Source organism: Mastacembelus armatus, chromosome 13, assembly GCF_900324485.2.
Source record: "Mastacembelus armatus chromosome 13, fMasArm1.2, whole genome shotgun sequence".
NCBI classification, from domain to species: domain Eukaryota; kingdom Metazoa; phylum Chordata; class Actinopteri; order Synbranchiformes; family Mastacembelidae; genus Mastacembelus; species Mastacembelus armatus.
In genome coordinates, this window is record NC_046645.1 from 6,092,637 (window position 1) to 6,114,256 (window position 21,620).

Below are 21,620 nucleotides of genomic sequence, written 5' to 3' on the forward strand. Positions count from 1 at the left end.
TGGCGGAGAGGGGCGGTGCCGGCCCTCCCTCGGTGTAACCCTCCCGGTGGTTGACTCGTCTCCGTCAGTCCTCGCAGGGATGGAGATGTTAGGCGAGCAGCAGCTTGCTCTGAGGTACTGACGGCCCAGTCAAGTCGACAAAGAAAACCGGCAGGAGCCACGCAGAAATGCGCGGCGCACTGGTGACACTGCGCTTTGTCCCGCAATGACGCACCGATCTCCGGCAGACCGTTGTGGCGCTGGATGGGACCTGAGGGCAGCCTTGGTCCTCACTGTGACCGTCTGCATCACCGCTCAGACCTCCGCAGGGTCACCGCTGCACCTGGACCCGCAGGTACCCCTGTCAAACACTCATATTTCCTTTTTCACAAGGTCGCCTTCTGGTTATGTCATGAATTTTAAGGAGCACATATTAAAATATTATGGTAAATAACAAATGACTGGGAACAAATCTGTTGCTGTATTTGAGCTAATGATTAATTTGAAAGCGACTAATGGCGCCTTTGTGTTGCCTAGCTGAATTGTCTAATATTACGAAATGGATTATGAGCAGTGTTTTAAACTTAAAGTGCTTGATTTTCCTTTTTTTCTTAAAAAACAAAAGGGAGCATGGTTTCTCTACTTACTGTAGACTACACCAGGAACACTATGGAAATACAGTTAATGTCAACAAAAGGGTTCAAATCTGGGTTATGTCCCTTTAAGACCCAATGTGCCTATTAAAATACAAATATTCAAGCAACTGAAAAGATATATTTTTTTTTTTAGTATTAGTTTTCCTCTCACATCTGTGTGAGGAAATCTGTTTCTCACAACTGAGAAAGTTAAGTATAATAAGTACTGTCCTGAGAAGTGCTCCAGGTTAGTACTGCCCACAGTAACAGTCTGAGCAGTATAGTGCAGCCACATATAATGATGTACAAAGACCAAACCCATTTTAAAGAGAGAATACAGCTTTATTGGTGTGTCAGTGTTGGATGCTGTGATCACTTCACTGTGGTTTGCACTAGTTTCAGTGACAGCTGTGTTTGATGGCATTTCCAGGCTACACATTTTCTTCATCAGGTTATTACATATGTTTACAGCTTTTCTTTGTCTCTTATAGGCAACATACCCTTTCTGGGTTTCTATTGCACATTCCATTCATCTCAGTCTGTGTTTTCATCCCACCTTCACCACGTCTGTGTTCTTAACAAACACACTGAAACATCACAGCTGTCAACATAGCTAATGTCAAACCACAATGTAACAGTTAAGTGTCCTGTGGGTTAATGTTTCACAATATTTTATAGTAATGAAGCTTTGGAACTATTCTTGCTTGTTTACACACAATTCTTGTGAAGTAATAACTAGGAATTTTCTGGGGCACCCCAAGGGTGTCTTTCTCTTATGGGTGGTCCAGATGTATATGTCCCTTCTTGGCAGCATACATTGGGATTTACCAAAGCATTGTGTTGTGGTGCTGTGAGATCGTTGGTCTGTAAAACCAACAGGATTTTATCCAAAGATGTAATTTTAAAAACTTTAAAACAAAATGATTTTCACAAATGTGGCAGCGATAATGTTGGAGTCTTCTGCTGGGTTTATGTGTCGAGTTGGAGATTAACAAACACAATTACAATTGCAGGTTTTTCTGGAAAAGTATGGTTACCTCCATCAGGACAGCCACATCCACAACACAGCTGAGGTGCAGTCAGCCATCCGGTAGGTGACTCAGTGATGAATGTAGATGTCAGAGCGGTTTATCAGAAATCCTAAAGTGGATTTGGTTTGATTTTGGAACAAAGTGATAAATATTTATTTTTCTTTATACTTTAAGTAGAGTTAGCTATGTTGTCTTCAGTGTGTTCATCAGGGGGAGGGGTGAGCTCGGTGTGGGACAGGCCTCAGGGCTGAACGTCAGAGCAGGCAGTAAAACACACCCTCATCTGAACCGTCCCTGAACTATGCATGATTTTCAAGAATCTCACCCTGTGGCTATACACCGATTATAACATCACAGAAACTCACTGGAAAGCTTTGCTCTGTCTGAAAACCTGGACTAGGGGCCGGGAAATCAAAATGTTAATCTCACCAGGTGCAGATTAAAACTTGCCATTTGACTAAATCTGGTACCTTTAAATCACACATTATCACCAGTGTTTCAACCCTTTCTGAAACATCAACATACTGCAACTCTTTTATTCGTCTCAGCAACGCAGTGAGACTTCATATTGTTAAGTCAGGATTCTCAGACTGGGTGGGGAGTGTCCACTTAGTTTCCTGTTAATTCATATATTGTTGTAGGACTGAAAAGTCAAATGAATACAAACATTTCCTTTCTCTGCAGCGAGTTCCAGTGGTTGTCCCGACTTCCTGTCACAGGTGACCTCGACAGCGCCACCCTGAGGCGGATGTCAGAGCCCCGCTGTGGGGTGTCAGATGAGGGTAGCCAGGAGATCTGGGCTCAGAGGGTAAATGTGATCTTCACTGGAAAGAGTGTCGCTGCAGGGAGACCTCAGCGTCACAGGAAGCGCTCGGCTACACAAGGTATTGTATGTACTGTGTGTAATTGTGAGACTCAATGTTTGTGTGTCTTTTAGGATAAAAATGAAAGGGCATGTATGTCCATGTGCAATGAAGATCTAAATGACATCCTATGTAAAGACATTATGATATTACTTGTTGCTTTGTCTGTGAAGGTTTTGAGTGTCCTGTTGTGGAGTGGTCATAAAGAGCCAGCAGTTAGCTGGGAGGGTCCACTAAACTAAAGCACTAAATAGAGCTGAGGGTTGTAATTAAAACTGGTGGAGTGTTTGATGTTTCGTGTGTCAGCCGGGACACGTTCTGCTTTAAACAGCAATTTAAAAAATCCACATGCAGTATCTTTCACATCATCATTACCAGGTAAAAACATTACCAGGTCTCCAGGCCCAGAGTCCAGTTTCTCCCTGTCTGAGCAGTTTCCTGCAGAAATCTAAGTTCCTCAAGTTGTTGCCCCACGTTTTGATCAGCGTCATCACTCTAATTGTGTAGTTTGATTGTTTCCCTAAATTCCTTTAGAAAATGACACGGGGCTGTTAGAGATTTAACCGAACTTTGTGCTCTAAACAGTAATAAAATGATTCACTGGTGAGCAGGTCACTGCAGTATAACTGGCTAAAGGCTGCAGGATTTAAAGGCTGTAATAGTGGTTAAGAGTTCAGCTGAGAACTGCCAAATGTCTTGCAGACTCCATGAAGTAATTGAGTGCAAAGTCCTCTCCTCTTGTATTATTGTGCTTTGCAGAAAATCTCCCCTGTAATAGAGATGGGAGATACTGAATGGGCCAAAACAGGAGGAGGAGGAGGAGGAGAAGAACTTCTCGCTCTCTGCCGGTTCCTCCAGCCTCGTGATGTGCGAAGCGTCTACATACCTTCCTGTCACTGACGAGGTTGGCTAATGTTCAGAGAATGCAGCGGTGGCTGATGTTTGCTGCTGCCTCTTCATGTCAGTACCTGACATGTTCCCTCTGGTAAACACATTGCTCACTCTCTGGATTATATTTGTCAAACTGGCTGGCTAGCTCGATGGCCAGATCTCTTTGCTGCCTGAATTAGTGGATATCTTACAGAGTGACTGACTGTCTGGATTGCAGCGTGTTGTTGTGCACAAAAAAAGAAAAACACTTTTTCTTGATATTAGTCCCAGACATGATTCATGTCAACAGGATTATTACACAAAGAGCAGTGTTAAAGTCAGAGACTTTTCTGACTGTCAGGTCAAATCTCCCATAGATCTGGCTGCATATTTTCACTGATATAGTTGAGCAGTACTATGCTACTGGGTAACCACCTCTTTGTACTCAAACATTATATTACTCTGTCTGTGGTTTGAAGGGTGTTTTGGGTGAAACATATGGTCCACACACATTCAGATTGGGCTGAAGCGTAAGTGGTGGCTGTGAATTGCCCATAAGTGTGAGTGTGAGTGGTTGTGTGTTTCTATGTGTCTGCCCTGTGATAGACTGGTGACCTTTCCAGGGTCATTCCCACCTCTCAGTGTCCAGGTCACTTTCCAGCTGAATTGGACTAAGTGGAATAGAGAATGGATGTTGACATTGCCATCAGCCCCAGCTGCACTTTGTGTTCAGCACTAATAAATAATTAGCAAATACTAGAATTATTAATGTAATTATCACAAGCTCTGCATGACTTAAACTTAATGCTTAACTGAGCTGTTTGTCCTTGATGGTGGACATCGTCTGCTAAACTCAGTTTGCAGGCTACTGCATCATGCAGCTGAGTCAGATCACTACCTGTTTTCAGCTTATCTCTCTGGTGTAAAGTCAACTTGTTCAGTGAGCACATGGCTCTGTCTGCGCCTCCTGGAAACTGAAAACAGACCTTGACTTGTGGTGGAATTTAATGGTTGTTCCCACTGATATTTACAGAGCTGACATTCCACCACCCATATCTAAGATAAGTACTGTAAGTGCGATAGGTGTGAGTGTGTGTTTTAAAAGGCGTACACTTGTGGACCTGCACCCTGGGGAGGTGTTAATCACTTAATTGCCATTTTGACAACATACCATTTATGGTACTTTTACAGTTTAAACAGCTTGCAAACAGAAAGTTCATATCTTTGTTTACTGAAGTGGCAATAATTAGTCAATTGACAGAAAATTAGCATTGGCAGGTATTTCAATTCAGGTTCCTGCTTCTCGTGTGATGATTTTCTGTTTGTATCTATTTTATATTGTTGTAAATGGGATATTTTTAGATATTAGAAAAGCCATTTGATGATATTTGATGATGAGGTTGATACTTTAGTTTTTTTAGTGAAAACTGAACAAGTATTTAATGGATTGCTATGAAATTTGGCACAGAGACAATTAAGTTCCCTTTGAGATGATTTGTAAATTTGGTGTGCGTGCGTGTGCGTGCGTGTGTGTGCGTGCGTGTGCGTGCGTGTGTGTGTGTCTCAAACAGCCTGCCTGACACCAGTAACAGACAAAATTATTGTTTGTGGAGGTGCAGAGAGATTTTGTTTATCAGATGGTCTCGGTCACTTCCTAATGTCTGTGATAACCCACTCTTCGTACGCTGCTGCTATAGAGGGCATCATGTTAATTGCTTCCATAAGGGAAGTCGAGGAATGTCTTGTGTATTGGACTTCCTGGCTTCTCTGCCGTCCTCGGGGAGCTCTTACTCTGCGGCGGTCTGGGATGAGGAGACGGCGCCTGAGCTCTGCTGAGAATACAGATCTGCACACATTATGTAGCAACAGGCCTGATTCATTTGCTGCAAATTGTCTGGGCATGAAAAATGGAGTTGGGAAAACCAAAGTGAACTAGTTGAATGTTTTTGAGTGTGTGTCAATTATGAAACCATTGGGCTTTTTCTGGAAAACATGTAGTGCATTGAATCCTCTTGAATTGTTACTTTCACATCTTTTTTAAATGTGAATGTAAATTAACATGATGACTCTTCACTTTTACTATTGCTAATATTTGAACTTTAACTTTGAATTGGTGCAACATAAATGCTTAGATTCATTTTTGGACAACACTCGAGTTTCTGCTGGGGCACAAATTATGTTTGTGTGTTTACTCACACACAAACACACACACTGATGTCATTGCCAAACCCATGTCTTAATGGCTCCAGATATCTGATATTTCCCTGTCTCCAGGGGGCTGTTGAGGTCTCTGAGTAATTCACAGTATGTAGTGCATACCTCTTTTTTTATCACACTCATCTTTCTCATGGCTCTTTACTGTATATTTTCCTAACCAAGCACAAATGACACTAAAATGACTCAAACTTTACACACAAAATAATCCGTGGGTGTAAATTCTCCAACCTGGCTGCCTCAGTCCACCTTGTATGTGGTTTGATTTTCAAGCCTTTTGACAACTGTAAGTGTACTTGGTTTATGTGCTGCTTAGTTAAAGCTGACGTGTGACAGTATGTGTAAATCCATAAAGGAAGTCATCTATAGTGCAACTCCATGAGCTCCTTCCATTGATTTTGAGTGTAGCACTCTGCTCAATATGTACTTTAAGAGGGCTTGAGTAGGAAATAAACCATATATATATATATATATATATATATATATATAGTATTTTTTTTTGTTTGTTTGTTTTTGTTTTGTTTTTGGAGCAGCATGGTGGCTGAGTGGTTAGCACTGTTGCCTCACAGTAAGAAGGTCGTGGGTTTGCAACTCAGCCTTTCTGTGTGGCGTTTGCATGTTCTCTCTGTGCTTGTGTGGGTTTTCTCCAGGTACTCCGGTTTCCTCCCACAGTCCAAAAACATGAATGTCAGGTTGATTGGTGACTCTAAATTGCCCATAGGAGTGAGTGTGAGTGTGTGAGGTTGTCTGTCTCTATGTGGCCCTGTGATGGACTGGTGACCTGTCCAGGGTGTACCCCTGCCTTCCACCCACTGAGAGCTGGGATAGGATCCAGCAGATCTCTGTGACCCTGGTTAAGGAATAAGTGGGTATAGAAAATGGATGGATGTTTTTTTTTTTTTTCTTGTCAGTTTCTTCAGTTTATTTTATTAGCAGTAACAGTTCAACTGTCTTTCATTTTATGTGCTGCTTTCCCATCAAAGTTGTTTTAAAGACACATTCATCCTGCTCTGCACTTTAAGTGTATTCAGGATTTCACCAAGATATAACAAAAGACAAATCAGCCTCTGTCTCTTTAAAAAAGTCAAGTTTAGAAAATATTCTTTAGCCCAAACCTTGGACAGATCGGTCTTGAGCTAAGACGAGTTTGACGTTTCCAGAGTTGATTTAAAAAAAACACCTTCATAAAAGTCCCCTTGTTTACAATGTGTTTGCCATGTCTTTCACCAGCTCAGTCCACCCTTAAACCCTCTGGACCTGAGCAGTCAGAGCGAGCCTCCAGCCTCTCTGCTCACTTGTTGTGGATTTATGCCGCACGGCTGAGAGCTTGTGTGTTTGCTTTGTTTCCAGATTGCTGCATTGTTTAATCCTATGTGTATATGAGATCAGAGATTAGTGTCTTGTAAATTAAAGAACGGCTGAATTAACTCCACCCTTGGCTCCATCGTCCACCTAATATGATTTGCTGGAGTTTGAGACATGTAATTACATCTAAGCTGAGAAACCACAGACACGTGTTGGAGTAAATTGTTTATAGTCAAGCCTGTACTCAGAGCGCTAGTTAGTTTACCCAGCTGTGTGCCGACATGGTTAACATCCTATCATTTTGGCTCGGCCTGCTGGATGTGAAGTGGCTGTGCTTCAAAACAAAGTGGTTGAACACAGAATAACTGACATCCAGGTTTAAAATACAGGAAATGAGAGAGGTAAATACAGTAATAATAAAATAAATGGCTTGTGAAACATTTTATAAAATACCAGTATTAAGAAAATGCTAAAACTAACAGTCACAAATATATACTTCTTTTTTTTTTCAATGGCTGATTGATAAACAGGAGCTTCAGTGTGTAGCAACTTTGGCTCATGTGAGACTTGTCCTTTAGATTAGCAACAACTTTATTGTTGTGGATTTTCTTTGTGTTCACCTGCTCAGTGAAAGCAGCTGTGCAGCGTTAGGTTTTCTAATCAGTGAGGGACTGACCAATACTGAGTTATGGAAAGCAGGTAGAAGCTTTCTTAACCAAATGACACTATACCGGTGTTTATTCACTTGTGAGTGTGTTTGTGTGTTCGCAGATATATTTTGACTTCAGCAATCACAGGTAAATCTTACATCCACGTGTTTCTGGTTATCTTGTCTGCTTTGAAAGCTTTGTGTTGGTCTAGCTCACCCTGCAGTGATGTGAGCAGATGGTAGAGTCCTGGTAGATGAGACTGATCCTGTAAAAGAGTTTTAGCTGCTGATTTTCTTTCTTTGCTTCGCTTTCAAATGGAACTTACAGGGATTTGCCTTTTTGTGTGTTGGTTCCTGCCTGTTTTCCTTTAGGTTGTATGTTAACCTGTGAAAACCAACATGCACCAGCCTCCACTGCTACTCAGAATAGTATAACAATTCTAAGCTAAACCTAAATATGTTCAGATGTGAGATTTCAGTTCAAAATGAGAAGATCAGTGAAAGGAAAATGTGTTAGTGGTGGTTCTGCAGACAACAACACAAAAAACTAGATTTGGATCCACAAAGTGAAATGCAATGAGTGAGGGAATAGAGTGAAGTTTACCTGTTTACCTCTCTTTATCATTTTTTTTATTAATTTGTTCACACAGGAGAAATGTCCAGTGTTATTCAAATATTTCACTCTGGTTACTAGATTTCTTAGGTTCCTTGTCTTCATTTATGTTGGATTTTAGAACATTATACTAAATTATTTGTGTGGATGAACAAATGAAGATATGCTCTTGCTCTCAGGAACACTGCCAGTTTTTTTTTTTTGGTTATCTGCTGATTTGAGCTTATCGTGCACTGGCTCTAAGTTTGTGACGAATATGATTGTGAGCTTCGTGCCTGCATGACTTGTATCTCTGATCCTATTCCTCTCTCTTTGTGGGTATTCTCCAGCTGAGAAGTGGTACAAACATCACCTGACCTACCGGATAGTGAACTGGCCTCGCCACCTGTCTCTGGGCTCAGTGCGGCTGGTGGTGCGTGCTGCCTTCCAGGTGTGGAGCAACGTGTCGGGCCTGGTTTTCCAGGAATCCCCCGAAGGACCTGCTGACATAAGGCTGGCTTTTTATGAGGGAGACCACAATGATGGGATCAGTAATGCTTTTGATGGACCAGGTCAGGGACCACCACACACTGTGTAGAGGCTGCGGGCACATCTAAGCTTTCAATTAGAAGTCCAAAGCTAAGAACCACAGCACTTGATATGAATTTGTCATCACTTTTAGTGTGTCTTTCTTTTGTGAGCAATCAGTCTTAGTTATGATATTGTGTCTATAATTTGTTCTCAGGTCTCACACAAAACAGATGCTGATCCCAGAATCCTAAAGCTTAACAAGTCCTACTCCTTACGTGCACACACAATAATAAAACACATTAACGTAACAGTTTGTTTACATACACTAATCTGGATCCCACCATAACATGAGTTTACACTGAATATAAACATCACTTGTCAGCCTGATGTCTGGGATGTGTGTTCACCTCCAGGAACCATCCTATTAATGACGCAAATGGAAGGAACCCATGCATGTTTAGGATTTACAGAGCACTTCACTGCAGTTTTGCATTGAAGTCCAGTGTTTTTAAATCCCTTTGACATCAAAGCAGCGTCTCCCTGCAACTCCTAATTACAGAGCGCATGTTTGAGTGGTTCAGTTTTATAAGTGAGTTTAATCATTTCAGACTGTTTCAATTTAATAGAAGCCTAAATATGAGAGGTGAGTCCACGTGCTTTACATAAGTCATAAAAAGGCAATTAGACCCACAGTATAGGTTTTATGACACTTAGCACAAAGTGTTTCTGACGTGCAAAGGAAAGATGATGATGATGATGATGTTTGGAACAAGCCTCAAATTACAGACATATTGTCCAAATAATGACAACAGTGCAGATCAATTCTAATCAGGCATTAGAGATCTGTGTTAAGTTCAAATATATTAGCATTAATTATGGGAACAGGTTTGTTTCCCTGGAGAGAAAGTATGGGTTTGATGGGTTTTATGTCAGACTGAAAGTAAAGTCCCTTTCATGTTTTATTCCTTATTATATGTTAGAGGACATTAAAGAGTCTCCTTCATTTCTGGATGATACTGACAAATGACTCACTGCTGTATGTTTTTGGTGTCTTAGGTGGGCTGGTACGTTACTGTAACATTACGACCACTGTCCACACCTGTCAGTGTGTAAATAGACATAAATGGCATAAACATCGAAGGTGAAGCTGCACAGTATTTTACAGGAAAAGGGGAAAAAGAAGAAACAAAAAGACACTGATACTGTCTGACTCTGTGTGTCTCTGCTCTGTGACCTTCAGGGGGAACTCTGGCTCACGCCTTCCTGCCTCGCCGGGGTGAGGCCCACTTCGACATGGCGGAGAGGTGGACGCTGAATGGACACAAAGGACACAACCTGTTCATGGTGACTGCCCACGAGATTGGACACACCCTCGGCCTGGAGCACTCACCTGTGCGTCATGCCCTGATGTCGCCGTACTACAGGAAACTCGGCCGCAGCCTGGTGCTGAGCTGGGACGACATCATCGCAGTACAGCAGCTGTACGGTGAGATAATACTTCTTATGGTCATCTATTCAACCTGATAGAGTTTGTGGGTTTATTGTCACATGCTGCCTGGGCAAACTTTGTTCAAAATATTTTTCTTAAGGTTCTTGTCTAGATTTATACCTCTCCACAATACTAAACAAAGCTCAAGGGGAAGTTTTCTTTAGTGGACAAGTGACAAATGTCTCACTGGCTTTAAAACACTTAGAGCTGGTGAGAATAGGTTGCACTTTGTAATGAATTCTTATTGCAATACATAGAGGCAATTGTAGGAAATACTGACTTGTTATGAAACCAGACTGTTGTTGTTCTGTTGAAACGCAGAAGTAGAGTAATTTTTGCTCTTTGGCTCATTAAATCTAATCTGTCATGGCACTGAGCTGTTAAAAGGCCCACGAGGCTGCCCTGAAGACCTCCAGCTGCAAACACAGAACAAAAAATGAAACCCTTGGTGCCCAGGTGTTTTGTGAGTTGTTGTGTAGGATTACTGATGTTGTTGCAGAGTATTGGAGCATTACATACATCTTTATGACAGATATAATAGTTTCTGTGTACTGCGAGTGTGTTTTCCTCCTGGCATGTGTAAGGCAGGTTTCCACATGTGCTGCTCTGCACTGTTCTCTTGCTTGTTTTTTTTTCTGCTGCTAAGAAACCGATTTTGCTGCAGCGGCTGCAGAAGAACATGTCATCTTTATTTGTAAAAGTAACTTTCCGACCACCTGACTGTCCTCTGTGATGGTGTAGTGCTTTCAATCTACTAGATGCGACTGCAGAGCATGATGCTGAAATTAGCCTGGGAAAACACAACCTTTTGCAGGCCGTGTTGTTGTGTTATCTGTTGTGTTCTGCCTCTGGAAATGTTCTGGCCTCAGTTTCCTAAAATGGTATTTGCTGGTGATTTATCTTCAGGGTTTACACAGCGAATGGGGGGGGGGACTGCAATTGACCACCCAGCTGCCTCAGCTGAGCCTCCTCTGAGACCCATGTCTTTATTTTCAGCTTAGTTACACCTAATAACTGCAGTACTTAATACTACTGTGATTTATAATTTGACCATAGAATAATTTAACGTCCAGTAATGAGCAGCAATTAGAACAGCTGACACTGAAAGACACCTGGGAATGTTTGCTTGTCTTATTTTGAGGAAAGAAATCAAGACTCATTTTTGTTTTTTACTGCCTCACAAAAAGTTACCCAGGAATCTTTAGTTTGGGCTTGTGTGCTGCTTAGCAAAGTGCAACATGCTTTTCTTCCTTATCCTTATCACCCTGAGTTCTACCCTGTGGCAGTAATTTCTCCAGACTGCAGCTGCACCCACGTAAATGTCAAACAGCCCTAGTCTACATGGAAAAGGACTGCAACTCCCAGTGCTGTGAAAATGCTCAAAGATATAAGCTGTAGGAATTGTCTGTCTCTGTGTGTGTGTGTGTACCATCCTTGTTGTTGGAATTATGATCTGATAAGAGACAGATGTAGGGAGTGTGAATATGTCAGCCTCCAGACATCCTGACCTCCCCTGATTGCTCTGTGATGAGAAATGTGAAGGGCCCTCTGAGCATCACACATTGCAGAGCTCACATGGGGTTTCTACCTTATAAGACAGTGAATGTGTTGTATGTAAAGCAAAGTAACATCTAACTATAGAGATCAGATAAACGCAGGGAAATATAGTGGATTAGAAGAATCAAGTGGCATAAACTGGGACTGTCCTTAACTTTTACTATGATGACAAACAGGGATAACTCTGACAGTAGTCTCAAAGCCACATTAAGAATTAATTGATGCTCACTAAAGAAATAACTTTTAATGCAAAATATATTGGACATGTTCAATTGTCAGTTTTTTATGTACCCCTAGCTGAACTAAGGCAGCCTGATACCACAGCCCTGCTGTAAATCCAAGGTGATACTGTGCATTTCATGTGGTTTGTTTGGTTTAATAATTAAATTAACAATTAACAGGTTTTGTGTTACACTGACATCCGTTCTTATCTCTCTCTCTCTCTCTCTCTCTCACACACACACACACACACACACACACACACTCTCATACAGACTCATAGATACACACTGTGTGAGTCTGTTATCCACTGTAGTGTGTATATCTGTTTTGCCTTCAGTCTTCCTCCTGTTCCTGGGTGTGCTGATTTTATCCACCTCCTAGACAAATGTTTGTTCAGGTCCTTGCAAACAAAATGGCTGTAATCATGTCTGAAGCATCATTTACTCTTTTGCTTCACTATGTTGTGCTTATGCTTTTGTTCTGCTTTGATTCTTTATGCTTTTGATGTCATGGCCAAGAGTCTACGCTTTCAGACTGAGGCTAAAAAAAGATTTTACTGCTAAAGATTCAATAAGTGTAAGGTTCCAGTGTGTCTAAATCCATTGTTTATTTCCTGTGCAGTGTAATGTTATCCATCAGTGTACATCAACCCAGCCACATCCTGTAAAGGACAATTTAAATGTTAGCATTATCCAGCCCAGGCCCTGTTTCAGGAAGAATCTCCACAGTTTGTCTCTCCAGTTGTTCCCATGCTCTCCGTTCTATTTATTTAGAAAATACTTAAATTATGTTGGGCATGTATGAGAAATTAGACTGGACAGTAACATAGCATCTGTCCCAGGAGATTAGTTGGCTCACTGTAGATTTTAAACTAATATGCCTATATAGTGTTTGTGAAAAAAGCGACTTCTTGGAGGTGTTGACAGTTTTCACCTTTTCACAGACCTGTCTGTCTTTTGGTTTTTGTTGCCCTCAGGTAAACCATCAGGTGATCGTCCTGTGAGGCTGCCAGGTCAGGTTTTGCACGCGAGGCTGCAGGAATGGGAGTTCACAGAGCTTCACAATGGGCATGAGACCACAGGCCAGCCTCTCTATTGCCAGGGTGTGTTTGATGCCATCACTGTAGGTGAGGTCTAAATGAAAATATTAGAAAATAGCCACATCCTTTCATGGCTGTGGTTACTGGTGTGGCCCCTCTGGTGGCTGAAAAGGGCAAACACGCCGCCACAGCAGAACACTGCACATACAGAAACACTGCAAATACCAAAAACTCACATATTCACGGAACGGAAGTGTATCTGTGTTTCTGTATTTGCAGCATTGGGCCATTGTGGTGCATTTGCCCTTGTTGGCCACCATAGACCTCAGATAAAATCCAGTTATATTTATTTTTTGATCGGACAAAACTGCAGGTGTTAAATATTTGTCAGTGTGAACTTTATATTAGTTCAATTGAAACAATGTGTTGTCATCCAACCACACATCTTTTCTACACCAGCTTATTCTTTAACAAGTCTTAACACTGTGTTCAAATTGTTTTTAAGCTCTTTATGTTCTATGACAATGCACTGATGAAGACCTACCTGTATAATTCCTCTGTTCCCTGTGTTTCCAGACCAGAATAACACAGTGCTGGTGTTTAGGGGCAGTGTTTACTGGACGGTATCAGCTGAAGACGTGAGCGGCCCGATGCCTCTTCGTCAGCGCTGGTCTGAACTTCCTCTGGCCATTGAGGCAGCTGCCTTCTCCGCTCTGGACTCTAAGTGGTATTTTTTCAAAGGTATTGCTTCACTGAGCTCATTAATGTGACTCATGGTTCCTTTTAAAGACATTCCCTAAACTATTGGTTACTTCACATAGGCATATACATATACATCTGTCAAAGGTGTTTCTTTGTCATAGGATACTTCTGTTTAACGTACTGCACTGCTGTGAGGCCTCAGTTTTACCTTCCATGAAAAGGCTAATAAGTTACTGCCAAATTTATCATTATTGCTAAGAACCTCACAGTGGTACCCAGAGTCACTTATTTACTGAAAGCAAAACAGTTTCCTGTAAAATACAGATGCTCTTCTAAGACAAGAGTCATAGTGAATTTGTGTGGTGCTATGTGAAATGTTAGGTATTGAAATTGGTGTTGGTCTTATGATTAAATGTGATGTAGAAGTATATAGTACATGATCTATAGTATAAGCCTATAAAAACCACTCTTTTGTAACCTCCTGTCTCATGTTTTGCAGGGAAGCGGATATGGCGCTACACTGGCAGTGTGTTGGATCCAGGTTTTCCCAGGAAGAGTGCTGATTTGGGGTTGCCTCGCCACCCTGACTGTGCCTTCTATTATCACTCTCTGGGTCACATGGTCCTCTTCAAGGGCTCCCGGTACTTTGTGCTTAACCTGAAAACCATGCGCCAAGAGCCTTACTACCCCCGCAGACTGACAGACTGGACTGGGGTGCCACAGGGGACCAATGGGGCTCTGTCTCGGCCAGATGGACGCCTCTACCTGTTCAGACAACAACGGTTCTGGAGATTTGACCCAGTCAAAGTGCGAGTCACCAGAGAGGGCCAGTGGGCCAAGGAACTGAGCTGGATTGGTTGCTTCGATTCACCTGAGCGCAACAACATCCTTTGACCAGCAGAGGGAGCTGTAAGCTTTATACAAAGTGCAATTTGTTGACTGGAATACAGAAAGACTGAGTTTGTGTGTTGCAACAGAAACCTGGTTCTAAAAAGCCACACATGCAGAGACTGAAAAAAGTCCTATTGGCTTACACATGCTGAAATACATATGATATTTATACTGCAGAGAAATTATTACCAATGTGCAATTATAGTCTTAATAGATTTTAGATAAGACTGTACAACAAAACCATCTTCTTTTCTCTTTTAGTATGTGCACACAGATGGAGAAAGCAAAAGGTATGTGCTCTTATCTCTTCTAAAATGTCATGAGCTACGTGTTTACTGCATAAATAACTGCTGCCTGTGATTGTGTGTTTCCTCATAATTGCTTGTTACAGTAGAAGGCCTAAATCTTTGTCAGTGAATCCCCATAATGTGTAGTACCAGTACAGGCAGGTCAGATGAATGGTGGACAGCTGTGTCTTAAAGTGCAATGTGCTTAAAGAAACACATGAGGAGGGAGAACTGAAAAAATGAAAATCTGGTTTATGACTAATAGCAGAACACTGCTGTAGTCTGATGGCAGTTACATCTGATGTCTTAGTATTTCCCTCATGACATGTGATGGTTTTTTTTTTAGTCCATCACTGCAGGCAGACTAGGGCAGTCTGTCACTGCAGATATAGATGACTGATTATGCAGCTCATCATACAGTACACAACTTATGAATTGACAATGGCATCACATTTATATTTTAATCTTTTTATCCTGTGCAACTATAAGAACACAGTTAATGCTTTCTGATTTAACACATTTGCTTTGTTCCAGTAAGTTCAGCACATTCATATCTGCATTACATGATGTACTTGTGATGATCCATCTTTTGATCCTTTAACTTACAGTAATTAATATTTGGGCTGTTTTAAACACCACACATACTAATATCAGAATATATACATATTATATAGGACTTTTTTGTAAAGTCCAATTCCTCCTAATTAGAATATCTTGTTCTAGGCTAGCTGAGGAAAAAAAAATTGTGAGAATTCAATTGTCAGCAGTATTTTGGCTAACCTTAGTAAAAAAAACAAAAAAATGCACAAAAGCAAATATCATTAGAAGTGCATTAAAGCAAATGTAATCAAAACCACTAGGCTATACTTTTACTATGTGAAGCCTGATTTCAGGTTAGCAGTGTTGCACTGTGGAGAACAATCAAGATTTGTAGTCACAGTCAACAGTCACATCAAAGAATACCTTCATGCTAGGATCATTTTCATCTCTTTCAAAGGCAGTTTAAAACTGAGACATCAGCTCGCCTAGTGGGGCGATGGGACAGAAACCTAGACTGGCATTAGACCCTGACTAACACTTGCATACAGAGCATTTCCTTCTATTCACAGGGCAGGTTAGCACAATAGCTGCACAAATCAGATGGATTTAGGCATTATGAAAGTAAATAGGACTGGCAACAATATTCCCTGTGCTGTTGTAAAATATCACTCACCTTGCATCCCTCTCTTGGCAGGTCAGTTTAGAGTAGGATTTGTACAGTTATTGTTACTGTACATTTTGGAAATTCATGGGGCAAGTCAGACTTTAGATGAGAGCACTGCTCTTTTGTCATACTGCACAGCTGCATCTTCCTGTGGAACTTATTACTCTTAAGGGGCTTCTCATCCAAACTTTGTTGCTGTCGCCACTCGGTGAAATGTTTTAAATTGCACTGTTATCACAGCATACAGCATTGTGGCAGGAATTTAGATGAAGAACTCATCGATTGGCTCCTTATTGTTTGTGCATGCTGACAGCAACTCAGCAGTGGTCCTCTTCTCTACTGTGGGATCTTTGGATGGGCTTTGTCCTGGTGCAGTGGTCCAACTGCCACAGCCCTCCCTGACTGCAGCTGTACAACCAGCAGAGTCCCAAGCTTTGGAGGTGCTGTGAGGGTGTTGGTGTGTCATCAAAAGGTCCACAGAGGAAGAGCGAGTAATTGTTCTGACTGCTGTGTCATTGCGAGGTGAGACAGGGACTCCTGTGTCTACATTCGTCTCCAGCTTCTCCTCGTCCTCTTCCAGTAGGAGATGGGAGCGAGAACGGGTGATGGAGACACGCAGAGGAGAGTCAGGGTGATTGGAAGTTGAGGGCAGAGCAGGGCTGCTGCGTTGAGATGAGTAACAGGAGCTGCCAGGAGGAGTGCTACAGCAACTCCCTGATCCTAAACTCTCTGCTCCACCACCTCCTCCTTGAAGCTTCTCCAGGACAGGGTCACTGTATGGTCTGTGTCCTGGCAACAATTGAACACACATCAAACAGTTTGACTGGAGCAGACCATTAAAAATATTCTCATTTAATCTACTCAAATTTAGCTGAACATTAACCAATCAATTCAACTGTGGGGAAAATGCCATGTGGGCTTCTTTAAATTTCATGTAATGATCATGTAAAGGAAAAGGCTTGGAGACTGAAACCAACAATGAATTACGTCTTCTCACCATTAATGTCTATCAGTCTGTACTCTTAGCTTGTTTTGTATACCTCTGTTGAAAGAGAAAACAAAAACAAAAAACAAGAACACATCAACAAATGCTGCTCCACTGGGTGACATGTTCTGTTAGTAAAGTTTAGACCTGGAATTTAAGTCTGCAGTTATAGTCTGTTTGCTCCCTGTGCCACACAGAGCAGCTCTCACATGTGACTTCAGTTTCAACTGAACTATATTAACAGGGAAATGTGTCTCAGTGCAGTGGTGAGTGTCGCTGATGTAATCATTTTACGACAAAACAAGCTAATTCAAGTTGGAGACTGACAGACATTAACTGTGAGTAGAGGTGATTCATTTTTGGTTTTAGAGTGCTGAAAGTACTGTCAACATGGGAAATGACCAGCCTTACATTTTAAGGGAACCAGTATCTACTCAATGACGTGTCTTTTCCCTAAAGCTTCTGACAATGGCAGCTGATTTAAGACCCTGCAGATACAGGCAACTACAGCATCTTAACCCTATAAACACACTTGTTCCTTCTGTACTTACCATGCCTGTGTGTTTGCCAGGACCAGGGCGTTGTGAGGCTGCAGGTTGACAGACTGTGGCTCTGTCCCAAGTTCCTCAGCTGCATTCCTCGAGGAGACATGCTGGGGCAGGTCAGGGGGAAAGCACAGGTCAGAGTTTGCTGAGGTTGGGCTGGAGTTTTCACCTGCAGCACAGAAAGACAGATGAAGACATTTAAGCAGACGAACTCTGGCTTAAACACGACCTTAGCAGTTGAAAACTTGATCTGACACGGATTTTGTTGAGCCATGTCTCAGATTAATGTTCTTTTCCTTTCGGCTGCTCCCTTCAGGGGTCGCCACAGCGACATTAAAAACCTGAATCTCAGGCGGGACACTGGAATCAGTTGCTAAGTCTTGTGACAAGGGGAGAAAAGGAAAATTATATTTAACAGGAGCCAGTCATGTGAGTTTCCCACTGCCAACTGGTACATAAATGTGTTTGGACCAATAAATTGAATTTAAAATCCTCTTATGTACCTGAATTGGTTCATGTTAAATGACATTACAAATTCATTCAAAATTAACTTTTAAGTAAAAATCTGATTTTCTTTCTTTGTATATTTGAGTCTTGTTAACATGATTTATGTGAAGTGAAATTATCTCTTCATCTAACAAAAAAACTGAAAAGCATATTAACATTCCTTTTCCATTTCACAAAAAAAAATTAAATAAAACTGCTGCTTTCCCTCAAAAGTACACATTACCCTTTGTGCAAATGGAATTTTAGTGTGCCAATGGACAATGATTATGCTCTTCAGACTGTATTCTGTCATAATTATACATCTCAAATCTTGAAGCAGAGTACTGTGTGTTTACATGTAATATAGGGCTGCTAGTTATGTATGACACGGTTTAGCTTGAGGCTTGTTAAATCAAGGAGAAGCTTTTCTTCTACTCATACCTGTCTTACATGTTAAAGAGTGGGACAAAATGAAAAACACAATATCAGTTATTAGGCATACATATTACGCTGCACTCACCTGGAACAGAATCTTGTTGCCATCCAGGTCTTCTGTCTGCCAGCGTGTAGTGCTGATGGGTGTGCAGGGATTGGGCAGTAGTGGGACCAGTTGGCCAATTTCTTCCACGCTAAACTGCAGCACGGCAGAACTGCATGGCTCCACTCGAACACCTGGTGACAGCTGCTTCAAAGCCAGCTGCAGGCACAATCCTGGCTCTGTGCGAGGAGGAGAAATGGGAGCAACAGGCTGACATATCGGATCACAATAAAACTGAAGGGAATGTGTCAAGGACCAAGTTTTCTTTAAGACAAAACGGCTAGAGATGTGATTATTTTCCTTCATTCTGTTTCACTGGTTATCACAACTTATATTTTAAAATATTTCAGATCACTTACTGGTGTTGGGATACTTAGATAATTATTCTGTAAAGTAGATGCACATTGCAAACAATTTTGTATCACTTTACAGACAGTGTCTGTGTTAACTGTTATAATAAAGAAGCTAACACTCTTGAAGGCCAGACAATTTGATGCAAAGAGTCTATTTTTCATTTTGACGAGTATAAATGCTTAAAAAAAAACAAACAAAAAAAAAAACAAAACAAAAACAAACAAACACAAAGACGCACCTGTGTGAAGGGTGAACCAGCAGAATCCTGTCTTTTGTTCCTCTGCCTGTCGCTGCAGCACTGTCTCGTAGAATCGTACAGCATCCTCATAGTTGTCATATCCACTATACAGTGTCACACGTAGTATTTCTCCTCCGCAGTGCACTGGCCGAACTCCCCACACAGGCATCCCTGCACCCAAACTGTAGAAGTCTCTGCTGGGCAGGAGATAAGGCCGCAGCAGGGCATCAGGGGAGTGGCTAGAGGTAATGTGGATACCTCCAGTTCGGTTGCCACAGCTCTCAGTGTGATGGTATTGCCAAGGAGGCCTTTGAAAGAAGTCCAGCACTTTGAGGATTCGTTCCTCTCCATAGGCCTCATGCAGGAAGAAAGTAATAGCCAGGGAAGGGTAGCCTGAATTTTTTTTTTTTTTTAGAAAAGGTTTGTTATAAATCAATCACACACATGTGAATGTGTAACACAGCATATAATCTTAGATTACACACAAGAAATCCTGGATCCTTACCTGCTACAGGACAGACATGGGTGTAACTTCTGAATGGGGATGCCCTCTCTGACACATGGAAAATGCGGAGGCTTGGGCAGAGCCAGCGCAGCAGGCGATCCAGGGAGTGCTGCAGCAGCAGGGAGTCTCCAGGATTGGCGAGTAGATGTAAATTCATTAGCAGGAGTTGTTGCTGCCGCTGCTGCCCGACCCGCCTGGACATGAGCTCAACTGGAGTTACATACACACATTACATGTAAGTGTACAAACATGTTTTAGACAGCTGCAAACATCCAAATGATAAGCAGCCAGCACAGACGTTTTAGCAGAAATCTAACAAATGTCTAGTTAGTTACTACACACCAAGTTCAGCTTTCTGAATGTGTTAAACACATCTGCGTCTTAATTGGCTTCTGTGGAGAGGTATGGTTACATGACAACACACAAAGTAAATGGTGGGTTTGGGGTTTAAGTGTGATCTCCAACAGGCTCTGTTGGACTTGCAGTACAAAGGTCAGCTTTTACAAACTTTTACAGTTTGGTAAAGGTTACAGGTGACATCATATACTTTATGAAAGTGGAGCCATCTTTTATTAGCAGGAGGCTAATGTGACCTTAGCTTAACAAAGAAATTATGAGGGTATAAAATCATCCACAGATGGTTATGTATAAAAATCTGATCGTCTTGATTGGACCGAATAAAGTATCACATCCTTTTAAGACTCTGAGAAACATGATTCATCCTTAAATAATTTAATCAAACAAAAACCATAAAATCAAAAGTATTTTGCAATTGTATTTTTTAACTGTCTAATTGCGACTGTAGTGCCCCTTTAACACCTGCATGAGCGTAGAAATACTTACTGCCAGATGATGACATCCTGCTGCAGTCAGATCTGAGTAAGACACAAAATAAGAAGCACATGAGTCCATAAAACACAAACACTGGCTGGGGGAAGGAAAATAAAATCTGTCTCCATCTTGTGGTGGTTGGTTTGGAAATCTGCCCCTTTTCTTCGGTCACCATGACAACACGTTAACTGTTGTTAGCTAACATACGCGTAAAAAGACCTTTTACAAGAAAATACCTTAAAAAGCACAGAGGATACATAAAAACACACTAAAGAGCTAAAAAGGTAAAACAACAGTTAAGTTGCTGGTTTGAAATGCCCGCCCCTAAATTAACTCCCATTGTGGCTGCGGCTAAAAAGCGAAGTTTGCTAGCCGACGTTAGCCCGGGGCTAACGGTAACACTGAGACTCACTCGGCAGTTTCAGCTCCGGAGTCCACGTTGTCATCGTCGGCTCTCTTTAATGTCGCCGCTTTTCGAAACATCGTCTAGAAAACACTTTGGTGCAGTGGGCAGAAAGTTTGAGTTGTGTTCGCAGCGGTCAGGACTGGGACCGAGGAGCATCCTGCTCGGCTTCTCTCCGCAGCTCGGTCCAAGAGAAGGGGACGCGATGACGTCACGGGACAACCATACACCGTTATATGCGAATAAAGTCTCAGTGATTATTCGGTGAGTTTACAAAAAAAACTAAGACTGGAGTTACGTTTACAAGCAGTGCATGCTGGACTATGTTTAGGACGTTACGGAGACTGACTCTGGGAGAAGGGGACACAAAGCTGCCTATGATAACAGGGAGCAGATGGCATTAGTCTAACAATATAAGAGGACAAAGGACACGGTCCAGATGGGCTGGGCAGATTTATAAGTGCAGGGGACGTGGGCAGTGACGGTCCTGGCTTGTATGACGCCCTGCACCAAAAGTATATACAAAAATATATTTTAAAAACGTCACATGGATATGAAGATAATAAAAATAATAACGTCCACCCATTATCTTTACCAGCTCACTCCTATTCATTTTCCCGGCTCTCTCTCTCACACACACACAATATATATATATATAATATATATATATAAATA

General features: G+C 41.7%; 2 protein-coding genes across 4 annotated transcripts; one reads left to right on the forward strand and one right to left on the reverse strand.

The window, feature by feature from the left end:
- The first annotated feature begins 80 nt into the window (after positions 1-80).
- mmp28 (matrix metallopeptidase 28) lies at positions 81-19,093 on the forward strand. Of its 3 annotated transcripts, none has more exons than XM_026298466.2 (10): positions 81-334; positions 1,628-1,704; positions 2,330-2,529; positions 8,489-8,710; positions 9,910-10,155; positions 12,914-13,063; positions 13,553-13,717; positions 14,178-14,587; positions 14,831-14,859; positions 17,617-19,093. In XM_026298466.2, exons 1-8 carry the CDS (start codon positions 206-208, stop codon positions 14,570-14,572), a joined length of 1,584 nt encoding a protein of 527 aa, XP_026154251.1. In that variant the 5' UTR covers positions 81-205; the 3' UTR covers positions 14,573-14,587; positions 14,831-14,859; positions 17,617-19,093. The 3 variants fall into 3 exon arrangements, with proteins under 3 accessions (XP_026154251.1, XP_026154250.1, XP_026154248.1); XM_026298465.2 differs by having other exon boundaries at positions 18,624-19,093; XM_026298463.1 differs by lacking the exon at positions 17,617-19,093 and having other exon boundaries at positions 14,178-15,581.
- Positions 15,678-21,172, reverse strand: fam124b (family with sequence similarity 124B). The gene is made up of 7 exons (XM_026298462.2): positions 20,955-21,172; positions 20,555-20,586; positions 19,712-19,921; positions 19,207-19,599; positions 18,597-18,793; positions 17,597-17,759; positions 15,678-16,849 (listed from the first exon to the last, which is right to left on the reverse strand). Exons 1-7 carry the CDS (start codon positions 21,023-21,025, stop codon positions 16,323-16,325), a joined length of 1,593 nt encoding a protein of 530 aa, XP_026154247.1. The 5' UTR covers positions 21,026-21,172; the 3' UTR covers positions 15,678-16,322.
- Positions 21,173-21,620: the final 448 nt, after the last annotated feature.